The 13,403-nt window shown below is 39.0% G+C and overlaps 1 protein-coding gene across 12 annotated transcripts in view; it reads right to left on the reverse strand.

Annotated features, from left to right (window-relative positions):
• LOC126281946 (uncharacterized) overlaps positions 1-13,403 on the reverse strand; it is a 282,662-nt gene that overhangs the window by 142,710 nt on the left and 126,549 nt on the right. For all 12 annotated transcript variants that reach the window (XR_007551314.1, XM_049981296.1, XM_049981298.1 and 9 more), the window contains 2 exons: positions 9,637-9,782; positions 8,132-8,200 (listed from right to left, as the gene is read on the reverse strand). Coding sequence is in view for 11 of the 12 variants with exons in the window: in XM_049981296.1 (XP_049837253.1) it covers positions 8,132-8,200; positions 9,637-9,782 (215 nt within the window). In the remaining variant the exon portion in view is untranslated. The remainder of the gene's footprint in view (positions 1-8,131; positions 8,201-9,636; positions 9,783-13,403) is intronic.

Genomic DNA, 13,403 nt, shown 5'->3' on the forward strand with positions numbered 1-13,403 from the left:
GTTGCTACTCACCATATCTTGAGTCACAGATAGGCACAACAAAAATACTGTTACACAAATACGCTTCTTCTGAAATAGACAACACACACACACACACACACACACACACACACACACACACACACACACACACACACACACACACACCCACACACCAAATCACTGCCATATCTCTGGCTGCCAAGGCCAGACTGCGAGCAGCAGCATGTGTTGAGAGAAACAAACTGGGTGGTAGGGGTAAGGAGGCGGCTTGGTTGGGAGAGGAACAGGTAACAGGGTAGGGGTGGGGAGCGGTAAAGAGCTGCTTGTGGAAGCATACAGGAATGACGTACAGAGATTGTAGAGCAGCTAGGTGCAGTCGTGATGTTAGGCAGAGAGCAGTGGAGGTGGGGGGAGATGGGGGAGGAGGGGGAGGGGGGGAGATGGGGGGGGGGGGAGGAAGGAAGGGATGGCAGGGAAGGAGAAAAGTAAGAAGAGTGTGGGTGTGTTGGTGGAATAGAGTGCTGTGTAGTGCTGGAGTGAGACAGGGAAAGGGAAAGGTATAGGTAGGTGAAGGACAATGACCAACAAAGACTGAGGACACGAGGGTTACGGGAATGTATGATATATTCCCTGCAATATATCCTACATTCCTGTTAACCTCTTGGCCTCAACATTTGTTGTTCATTGTCCTTCACCCACCTATACCTTTCCCTGTTCTCATTCCAGCACTAGACAGCCCTCTACTCCACCAGTGCATCCACAGTCTTTTTATATTTCTGTCCTTTTCCACTCCCCTGCCCCTCTGCTCACAATCTAACCACCCAACTCCGCCTAGCCGCCATACCTTCTCTCCACCTCGCCTCTGTATGCTCCCAAGAGTAGCACTTTTTTATCATCCCCCACTCCTACTCTCCTATCCCCCCCCTCCCGCAAGCCACCTCCTTACCCCCACCATTCAGTCTGCTTCTCTCACCACATGCAGCTGATTGCAGTCTGGGCTCAGCAGCCAGACGTGTCTGTGATTTGCACGCACGCACGTGTGTGTGTGTGTGTGTGTGTGTGTGTGTGTGTGTGTGTGTGTGTGTTTAATTCGAACAAAGGCCTTTCGGCAGAAAGCTTACATGTCTAATAGTTTTTTTGTTGTGCCTGTCTGTGACTTAAGATATCTTCTATGTGGTGAGTAGCAATCTACCCTTTTCATAATATTGTAATTATTCCATCCTAGCTTTTCCATTGTTTGATTTAACCATTCCATATCAGTTATGCTGCAATTAATGTACAGCATTCTATGCAAGCATGACAAGTAACCATCTAATAGCTGGAATGGCCACCACTAGACTCTGACAAACTGCGAACTTGATCATTCAGTTGCCGAGCATACTGCACAAGAAACGCAAGTGACTTCAACAGCTGCTTCACTATCAAGGCCATTTGGATAGTCGCTTCCAGTAAAAGTTTCTCTGTCTTTCCAGTCTATCATGCATTCTCATGATATCCTTGACCTCACCTAAGCCTACTCTGACCTCTTTCCCATTGCCTCATCTTACCTCTTCCCTTCTCTCTTCTGTCCTTTCCCTCTCCGTCTCCCTCTACATCATCACCTTCCTCTCCCATCCTCACTCCACCCCCACCCCCACCCCACCCCCCAAATCCCCATCCCTGTATCTTATATCTTCTATCCTCTGAACTACTTTTATCTTTTTGTACAGCTGCTGATTCAACTGTGGAAAAACCTACTTCATACCATCCCACTACCCTCACCTTGTACTGAATGTCCCCCCCCCCCCCTTCCCAATCTACCCATTCAACTGAATGACATTTATTGATAACAATCAGTCTCACCACAAATACAAGAGCATATGTTTGAGGCCTGTGTATGTAAATGTGTGTACTTTTACTAGAAAAAGAACAAGAGCTCTAAAGCTAGTGTGAACACTGTTTTCTGTTGCACTGTTCTGTGTGCCAGGTGCCAATACAATACAGGTGCTTGGTTTCCTTTACTTTATTTTACACATCCTTCCATCCATGAATTTCATTATTGATTCTATGCATATTACATTATATATTCAGACACTGATTATTTTTGTTGGTAAACAGTCACTCCAACTAAATTTCATGTTAAATGACTTAGATAAACTTATGTTAAATCAATGGAAAATAAATGATACATGACTATTATGATATTTTTGAATAATAATGATATAGTACTTACTTATCACAATGCTATAATATAAAGAACAGTCAAAAGAAAACCGAACATCCGCCGCAATGTGACCATGGAATGGGTCCATTCAAAAGTAATCACCACATGTGTTAAGACATTTATCCCACTGGGAGACAAGACGACCAATTCCTGTTTCATAGAATGTGGTCGGCTACTGAGGGATCTACAACCACACTCACTCCTGCACTTTCCTGTCTGACTGAAACTGACATCAACACATCTTTCTTCAGGTCACCAATGATGTGAAAATCACATGGTGAACAATGTGGGCTGTATGGAGGGTGATGCAGTATTTCTCAACCAAATCACTGAAGTGCGGCCTTCATCCGACTGGTTGTGGGTGGGGAGGGGGAATGTTATTGTATTATGCATCACCATTCCTGGGCATTCTGACTTCATCTTGCATCACAGTTTCTGCAAAGTGTCTTCATAGTGCTGCGCATTTATTGTGGCTCCACACTCGAGTAACTCGAGAAGCAAATCATCAAGACAAACGGCAAAGCCAACAAGGAAAACATCCCACATCTCATCCAACAAAGAAATTCAAAGCTGTTTACACAAGATCCAGAATCATCCTGTTGCACAATACTGCCCGCCTCCACCTTGCCAATCAGACGAAGGCTATGCTTCAGCGATTTGGTTGGAAAACGCTCCAACATGTACCGTATAGCTCAGATCACTCACCATGTGATTTTCACATTGTCGGCAACCTGAAAAAAGACACGCATGGGCATTAGTTTCAGTTGGACAAGAAAGTGCAAAGTGGGTGCAGTTGTCAATCAGTCATCAGTCAACCACATTGTACAAAGCAGGAATTGATCATCTCGTGCCCAGTGGCATAAATGTCTTAAGGGTGAGGTGATTACTTTTGAATGTAACCATTCCATTGTCCTGTTGTGGTGGGTGTTCTGTTGTCATTTGACTGCCCCTGATAGATATGAAAAAGGAATGAGATCTGTTCATAGTCATCTCCTCATTTTGACCATCTTGAAGACCACATTAATTCATATCAGCTTCCTCGCTTCAGGTCTTTATCCTTGTCCAATATTCTTTCAATCTCATACTTCGTAACCTATTTCACTCTTCTGTCTATGAAGATTTTAACTTTGGGTCTAATTCTCTCACGGAAATCTGTGAAAGCTTGAATTTTTTATTTTAAAGTCACCTTGTTGCAATTCTCTGTTTCCTCTATTCTCTTTTCTTCCAGATTCACCACTTGGATCCAGCACACACTAGTTCACTTGTTCATAATATATTCTATTATCAACCTCCCCTGGTCCATTCTAAGGATGTGTCCAAAGACCATGTTCTGTCTCTTCCTGATTGTGTCTGAGGTCCTCTCTATATTTCCTGGTTTACTCTTTTTCTGTAATAACCATTTCCAGTTCTTCAAGGTTCCAATAACCTCCAGAGAACCCTCTTCAATAATCCTGTTCTTGCGAGGTTCAGACTTTCTGCTGAATATAAGGGTTCTGGGCAGATCACTGTTTGGTAATGTCTCAATTTTGCATTGATTGAAAGATTCTTCTTATTGCAGATGTTCATGGTTAATTTTTCCACAAAGTTCACCTTGTTTACTCATGCTCACATTGCTAATTCTTCCATCAGACACTTCTCTATCCAACCTCCTTGGTATTTAAATATCGCGATCCTATAAAATCTTGTCTCCTATCAAGAAGCTGTCTTGATTTTCGGCCAGCACAGTGTCTTTTTTTGGTAGAGATTTATAGACTTGCTTTCGTGGCTTGTCTCTGTAGTTGCATGGTTCAATTAGCCACCTCTTCTCTACTGATTGTAACAATATCACAATAGCATCTGCAAATGCCAATATTCCCTTTCCCACACATCCCGATTGTATTCTACCAATTTATTTCATTGTCTGTCACCTTTATGTGATCACCTTATCAACGATACAGTTAAAAAGAGCTGCCTCCCTGTCCGAATCCAGTTTTGATCTATCTTGAAGGACTCTTAAGTGTAAAAACATACTCATCATCATAATCATCATCATCATCATCATTATTAGTATTCTTTTTGCGTGTAAGGTCAGAAGAAATCAGACTAAAAGCACTAAGGCCCAAAACTTTTACAACTTTTTTGTATTTAGAAGTAGAGAACCAACAACAAATAAAATTTTGACTGACAGTTTGAGGCACTGAAGCTTTTCTAGTGCGTACACACCAAACTGTGATAGTTACTGCTGTTGTGGTGATGTAAGGATATGTTTTATAGCAATGAAAAAGTGTAACACTTTATGTATGCAAAAAACACACACACACACACACACACACACACACACACACACACACACACACAGAGAGAGAGAGAGAGAGAGAGAGAGAGAGAGAGAGAGAGAGAGAGAGAGAGAGAATACACACTCCTACAGCAGAAAGTTTGAGAGGTTTCACACAACACAAAATCATCTGTCACAGAATGAGGGAACTGAAAACAAAAAATTAGGTTTATTCTCCTCAATATTTTCCCTTGAATCGAACTGTGGTGCACAAAATACTTTTCAACAAAACATTAAAATAACAACAGAACAAAACACTTTAGTTTCAAAGCCCTATCTTAGTATATACTGGTCTAAAAGCAAAGATGATGTGACTTAGCAAATGAAAGCGCTGGCAGATCGATACACACACACACAAAAACAAACATACACACAAAATTCAAGCTTTCGCAACCAACGGCTGCTTCATCAGGAAAGAGGGAGGGAGAGGGAAAGACGAAAGGATGTGGGTTTTAAGGGAGAGGGTAAGGAGTCATTCCAATCCCGGGAGCGGAAAGACTTACCTTAAGGGGAAAAAAGGACAGGTACACACTCGTGCGCGCGCACACACACACACACACACACACACACACACACACACACACACACATATCCATCCGCACATACACAGACACAAGCAGATTGAGTATAATCAATATGATAATGCGCGTGATTAGTCTGGGAGCCCCACCTGTGGGGAGGCCCACTTGTGAGGAGCTCAGCCAGCTGGTCTAAGTCCTTTTAGCTGACGCCACTTTGGCAACTTGCTTGCCGATGAGGATGAAATGATGAGGGAAACAACATCCAGTGTCCAGAAATCGAAACTAGTTGCCTCATATGAAGTTCCGCCACACTGACCTCTCAGCCATGGAGGCGGACAGTGTAATGAATTGGAGGCAATGACTTCTGCCCAAAGTTCTACTTCAAAAGTATGATTATATACTAATTTATCTTCCAATATTGTGACACCCAATTTTTCTTCTGCCATTACACTCCTACAAAAATGTCCATTCTGTTTTCAAATTTTGCCTTGAATGTTCTGCAGCACACATTGAAACATATTATGATTTATTCTGTAACAAATAAATTTTTTCGAGTAAGCTTTGTAGCTCTCCAAGTAAGGAAAAAATTCTCGTAAACGTCTGCTGCTATTTATGGGATGAGTCGATACCTCCTATTTGTTCTGACTTTCAAAATTTGAGTCACTGTACTTCAAAAAGTACCAATGAAAGAATGTAGTCCTTGTTCTATTTGATAGCGATGAATAACTGATGGCTGCACCTATGTTATCTGCAATCTTGTACATCAGCTGTCTCAGAATGGGGAGTCCCTTGCCAATGTAGTTTAGCCCACCAAGGAGGGATGGGAGTGAGGAGGTGCAATGACATAGACATCTACACTGACTGACAGTAATTTGTGTGTCTGCCCTGCAGTGTTTGAGGGTACACTGAATCTATCCATTATTCTTTCTCTCAACCTTCTCTCTACTGCCTTGATGTTGACAGGACTAAAATGGTTTAGGTAACTTGCTAGATGATAACACAGAGATAGCTAATGCTACTAAGTGTTGATATGTTTGTTCAGCAACACTATTTTGCTCAGGTGTATTTGCTCACACAAGACAAAACTCAATATCACAATCTGACAGAACTGCAGCTACTGTGTTATGTTTTCTCATCCCGTATTATATCAAAATACTTTTACCTTATGACTAACAGCATTACACTCTTTCAACAATGTTTTCAAATTGTCAGCTACTTACATTTATTTTGTGTAAAGCATTTCTGAACAAAATGAGAATAATCATCTTTGAAAATAACATAGTAACGAAATCCATTTACAGAGTCAACAGGGATTATTCTATTAACATTAACATTAAAACAAATCATTCACAGTTTGTAGACAATCTTTGCAAGAACTGGATGATTTGTGGTAAGGTTTGCCACAAGAAAAGAATAAAATAAAATAAAATAAAATAGAATGAGTTATCATCAGAACACTTAACAGCTATACCAAAGTAAAAAGAGTGCATCTTGTACATCACATTTATCTTGATAAACAAGTCTATCATGCTAACACTGCAATTGTTTCCAAGTTAATCTTTGTTTGTCAATTTAGATAACAAATAAGTGCATTCATAAGGCACAATGAAGTACAAGTTCATGCAACTGCTTCCTTATGTCACTAAATGATAACACCTTTGTTATCACAAATCACATTATTTCCATGTTATGTAGTTTGATGAACAGAGGAGAGATGGTGCCTGGCATCAGATATGTATCACACATTCCCTAGCAAAGTAGGCATCCACTTGTTTACGCATACTTTAATATTAATATTGCCAGTTCCATGTGTGAAATTAACTTTATTGTCAGCTGTTTGTATACACAGTGGAATCAAACTTTTCAAACAGAGAAATACCATTTATTTTGGGAAATACTTTTTGTCATACTAGAGTCAGAAATTCAAATTAGCACTATCAAAATTGATATGAACTAACTAGCCACTAGCGAAAGATGTATTTGGTTTGGTGCCTACTTTTAAACTGGAATTAGAATTATTATTGGTAGCTGTCACCTTTATTTCTTCTGCAGCCATGCATTTTTAGTAGTTTATCATAAAATATTCGACTTTCTTGCAAAATAGGCATGAGTGAGTTTCTTTCTTCTTTGACTTATTCCATGCTGTTGTGAATATCTTCTGTTTCGCTGTTAATCATCTGATTTTGATTTCCTGTAGGTAGTGTCAGCATCCTGAGTCTTCCCATGTGCAGTTAGCACATTCTCAATCGGATGTGAATTCTCAATAAGAAGCTTTGTAGTCTGTTCAGACACAGGAACATGGCACAAGATCAACCTATAAAACTTATATTCAGGTCTTATGTTTTGAAAATGTGATGCTGAAGCAGCAAAAGAGGCAATGTTGGATTTGGATCACTTTCTCAGTTCATTGTGTAAGTCACCAAAAATGTTTGAAAGCAGCGATGTGTAGTTTGCTACAGATGTGATGCCATCTTTTGTTGTTTCAAAAAGAAGAAGAAGAAGAAGATCAAACAGCAATGATACAAGGGTGTCACATTTTTTCCCCACAAGTCTGTTTTCATAAATGAGTAGAAGGTTCCTCTATTCTGATGATACAAGGAGCCCATGTGTTGTCTCGTCTCCACCGAAATGTATCTGACAGTTTTCCCCTTCTGCTAATGACAGACAGTGACGTGTAACATCTACAACTGAATAAAAGCAATGGAATTTAAACAAAGATGAATCTACCATTTCTGTATTTCCTACTGATCTTCATGACAAACTGCGAATGTTTTTAAACTGTTGTCAACATTCATCATATCAGCTGTTTACCACAAATCTTGCCTTCCTTAGGACATAAAATGTAATCCAGCTAATGAGTACAACAACTCTTGCAAAGTTCAATTTATTTACTTCAATAACTGCAAAATAGACCTGACAAGGCATACAGTGCTCAAGCCATCCACTTTTTATTGCTTCCAAGTATGTGTGTTTATAAAGAGAGCTTTGAAACAAGAGTCCATTGCAATTGTAGACTTGTTAACATATCTACAACTGCCCAAATGCTTAATATTAACAGAAAACATAACATATAGCAATGTAAACACCATGTATATCTCAAAAATGTTTTACCTTGTTGAACTGTTACAACCCCTGGTTGTCCAATGCCACCCATATTCATGTTCTGTTGCATCTGTGTTGCTGTAACAAACAATATTTAACTCCGGTAACAGTAACTGAACACTAAAACTAGACAAAAAGCAAGTATTATTGCAGCAATAATGTTTATGAAGAAAGAAGTGAACACTATTTCACATTTTCACACATTGCATTCATCATGTTCTATAGGTTCCACAAGGAAGGAGAAACTTCTGGAATGTGGAGCAAGTCTACAAGCACTTTAAAAATGAGAAGCAGCTGTTAGAAACAACCTTAATTATTAACTACTGCTAACTCTCATAAACTGCTAGTGCTTACTTCTAACACATCTAGTTGGAAAGCTTTTTTTTTTTTTTAAAAAAAAAAAAAAAGAAGATAGAAGAGAGAAAAAGGAGCGTGCTCTTGCTTCCTCGTTTATACTAAATAGCAAATGTTTAGCTTTTACTATGAACTTAAAAACAGTTCAATAAACAAAATAAATTCCACAATTCTACAATCATGGTTGTAGTATTTATTTCTATTTGCATCTGTAACACACCCTTAACTTTTAATTACAATTACATAACCTTTTCAGCATTGAACCTACATAGAAGTCCGTTAATGACATTAAAATGTTCAAAATGAGCAGCCCAGAAAAAACATACATGGCATGTTTGCTTAAGTATTCACTGCAGATAATTTAATCTTCTAGGTATCACTTGCTAGTGGCATAGATGGCAATGCTAATTACTTTAAAAAAATGTACTGAACTTGATGTGTGTTGCTTCTTTCGTATGATCACATTAACGGTTATTTTCCAACTTCTCATTTTGTAGTTTAGCATTTTAGTTACAGAACCTGAGAATAATTATATGCTAAAATATCTTTTGATATTTGTCTTGAACAATATCCACCTAGATTCTGTTAGAATGAAAACTGCAACTGGTCAAGCAGCTAACCAATATCTTCAGTCTTTGAAGCCAAATAATCAGATAATTTGTAGCAGTGGTGGTCACTCTGGTATGTTAATTCTTCTCACTTTATAGGGATTCCCGTTTTCTAGCTACATGGCTGATGGGAGTGTGCTGATGAATTTTACACAAAACTGTTAGGGCTGATTTGATTGCTGTCTGATGTCACTGCCAACTTTTTTTCTAACAGTCACTGGAAGGTTAAGAAAAGAAGAGCACCAAGTACTGAAGCTTGAGCCTGTTTTCTGATATGAAGGTAAGAACTCAGTCTCGCTCCGACAGGACTTCATTTGTGAGGTCATATATCTATAGACTTTTTCATGAGAGTCAATCTAAGAGACAGTTAGCAAGTTATCTCTGGAAAAAAATGACAATGTTTTGTAGACCTTAATGATTTCATTAACAGCACTTCTGAATTTGCAAGGATTCAACCGTTTTATGGGTGGATCATAAATCTGTTAAAAGCTCCTTCCATCATAAGCTAGATACAATATTTACACAATCATCTTATAGCTTTACGCAACTGACCATGCTGCATCACCATCTGTTGTTGCTGCTGCTGCTGCTGTTGCTGCTGCTGTTGTTGCTGAAACTGAGCATACTCTTGCTGCATTGTTTCGATAAGGTTATGCGCCAGCTGACGAGCTGCTTGGAGAATATCGTATTTTGGATGCCTGTTAATAGAAACCAACTTTTCAGTATCCGAAAATTAACAATCTTAAATTATTATGCAAACTGTCAATAATGGTAGTCATTCACTGATGAAGAATTATACAAACTTTTCCACTAACTTGACAATATCATGAAAAGGATAGATTGCCGTCACCAGATAGCGGAGATGCTGAGTCGCTTTTGTTGTGTCAGTCTGCGACTCAGCATCTCTGCCATATGGTGAGTGTCATTATTCCCTCCTGGATTTTCCACTGTTGTCTACTAACACATCAGACAGTTCACAGTGAGGTGTATAACTGCCTTCAAAATTTGCTGTTCATTAGTAACAAAACACTGATCTCCATGTACACACACACTCTGCTGGTCATCATACATTGCATGGTGGAGTGGGGAGTACCTTGTAAACTACTAGTCTTTCTCTTTTCTGTTGCACACACAAATAGAATGAGCAAAAATCAATTGCCTATAAGCCTCCTTACAAGCCCTAATTTCTCTTTTCTTGTCTTTACAGTCCTTATGCAATAAGTACATTGGCAGCAGCAGACAGCCACAAATGCTGGTTCTCTAAATTATCTAAACAGTTTTTTGCAAGAAGAGTGTCATTTTCCGTCCAAGGTTTCCCATTGAGTTCATGGAGTATTTCTGTAGTACTGGCTTGTTTAGTAAAACCTATGTGTAACAAATCTAGTAGCATGCCTCTGAACTGCTTCGATGTCTTCCCTTAATCCGACCAGGAGAAAATTCCAAATACACAAGAACCAATCAAGAGTGGACCACACTAGTGTTCTATACATGGTGTCATTTACAGATGATGAACTACACTTACCCCCCATAAACTGAAGACATCCATTTGCCTTCTCTACTACTGACCTTATATGCTCGTTCACTTTGCAATATGCCTAGATACTTAATCAAACTGACTGTGTCAAACAGCAAACCACCAATACTGCATTCAAATGGTACAGGATTATTTTTTCTACTCATCTTGAACAACTTACATTTTCAACTTTTAGAGCAAGCTGTCATTTCTTACACCTCTTAGAAATTCTGCCTAGTTCATCCTGTATCCTCCTACAGTCTCTCAAAAATTACACTTTCCAAATGCTATAGCCTCATTAGTGAAGAATTGCAGATTGCTCCTCACCCTATCTGTTTGATTGTTTATGTATATTGAGAACAAGATCGGTCCTATCACACTTCCCTGGACACTCCTGACAATACACCTTCCTCTAATGAACACTCACTGTGCAGGACAATGTACTGGATTCTATAACTCTTAACAAGTCTTCAAGCCATTGGGATCTCTGAGAACATATTCCGTGTGGTCGGACCTTCGTTAAAAAATCTGCAAAGGATCACCGAGTCTAATGCTTTCTGGGAATTAAGAAATACAGATTCCGTCTGTTGCCCATCATCCATGACTCTCAGGATATTGTTTGTGTAAGAATACTGCAACCCGAATTTCACACAAGCAATGCTTTCTAAATCCTTTCTCATTTCTGGAGAGGAACTTTTCTGTCGCAAAGAAATTTACTATATTCAAAATTGGTAAGCGCTCAAGAATTTTACAGCAACCCAATGTTAAGGATATTGGTCTGTAGTTTTCTAGCTTCTTTCTTACGTCATTTATGACTTTGTGCAGGATGAGAGATTTGTGATAAATGCAAGCTAAGTAAGGGGTTAATGCCGAAGATTACTCTTGGTAAAATCAAAATGGGATTCGACGTTGTCAGGCAACTTATTTAGTTTCAACTCTTTCAGTTGCTTCTCAACACCAGGGGGTGAGTATTTCTGTTTCCTCCATATGGGAATCTTTCAAACAATGGTATGACTTTATGACCCTCCTGAGTGAATACTTGTTTTGAGTGCAAAATTTAAAACTTCAGCTTCCCTTTTGCTGTCTCCTATTGCCAAGTCAACTGGTTGATGTGTAACTGGGTAGAAGCCTTCGTCCCACTTAGCGATTTTACATAGGATCAGAATTTTCTCTAGGTTATCAGAACCATCTTTTAATAAGGTATGACTGTGGAAACTGTTGTATGCTTCGCACTTCACTTCAATCTTTTTATAGGCTCACAAATTTCTAGTATGGTTTGCCTGTTGACTTCCGGAATTCATTTTTGAACTGAAAGTGCATCTATCTCTGCTTTCACAGCATTTTCTGAATTTTTTCATTAAATCATAACATATTTTCCATCCTTGATCCACTTCCCCAGAGTGCAACTTAAAGAGCGTTTAAATTTTGCCCATAATTTTCCTCTATGTCCATCACATTGGAATTACATTATATCCATTAATGGTCCAACAACTGTTTATCCACTCTTTCCAGCATAAAAACTCTCCTAGCTTTCTTAATGGGTTTATTAAATTTAGTAGACATTGTAACCATGATAACACTGTGTTCACTAATCCCCCTATCTCTAAACTGAAACAAGGTCAAGACTGTTTGTAGCAACAAGGTCTACAATATTTCCCTTGCATGTAGATTTACAAGCCACCTGCTCAGACAGCTTTCAGAAAACTTTGTTCAGTACTAATTCACAAGATTATTTGTCCATACCACTTGCAATTAATCCATAACTTGTCAATCAATACTCGGCAGTTAAAAGTCGCCTCCGACTGATACTATACTATTGAGATACTTCTGTACTCTTAGTGTAAGCTTTCTTTCAATTATTCTAGAAGTGTTGCAATGGAATTGGGTGGCCAGTAAGGACATCCAGTGATTAACTTTAGTTCACTTGGTTACTCACATTGCAAGAACCATCAACTTGTACTAATGCTCCAGAAATGTCTTCGTTTAGCCAGTGAGTCCATAGTGAAATGGTGATATAAGGGGTGTACAAAATAACTGGTCACACTTTCCCACCCGAGTTTTGTGACATTTAAGCCAATCCATCCCTGATCAGACTTAATGAGCTGCCGTGTATGAATTCTTCCTACCTCTTATGTGAAGACACACTTTTAATTTTATGTCCTCTTGCAAAGCCATAGCAGTGCCATTGGATTCTGAAAGTGTAAAACTACTGTCCATGTTTTACATAATGAAATGAGAAGAAGTCTTTTGTGCAAACAATCTTTATACAGGATGCTATTATGGAGCATTTATTTAAGAAACACCATAAAATGAACTTGTTCACTCTGATTATCAGCTAATTAACAACAGTATGATGGCATGGTCTACCACATGACTAGATCAAAAGACATCCTATCAATGACCGCCGACTATGGCGCACAGTCTGTAACTTGAGCATACGAGAAAGTACACATTCGGTTATGCCAAAGTTATTTGTTTATTTATTAATATCAAGAATTCCTGACAGTGTAAAATTACTGAAAGGTGGTATTTATGATCCACACGCAGTTCCTAATATCTAAGTGGCAAAAGGCAACTTCTGATAGCAAGCATTTATTAACAACAATAACTTGATTCACGTCAGAATAAGTGTACTTTCCCTACAAATCTCTCTGCTGACATCACGAGTGATTACTGCAAAGGGACCTCATACCACTGGCTCTGAAAGTGCAGATAGCCAACCACCTCTGTTAGCCAGCATGGGAACCTACCGCCTGCTCCTTACTCTGCACATAATGCAGCACTGATACATTCACTTCACATATGT

The sequence above is a fragment of the Schistocerca gregaria genome, chromosome 7, assembly GCF_023897955.1.
Source record: "Schistocerca gregaria isolate iqSchGreg1 chromosome 7, iqSchGreg1.2, whole genome shotgun sequence".
NCBI lineage: Eukaryota > Metazoa > Arthropoda > Insecta > Orthoptera > Acrididae > Schistocerca > Schistocerca gregaria.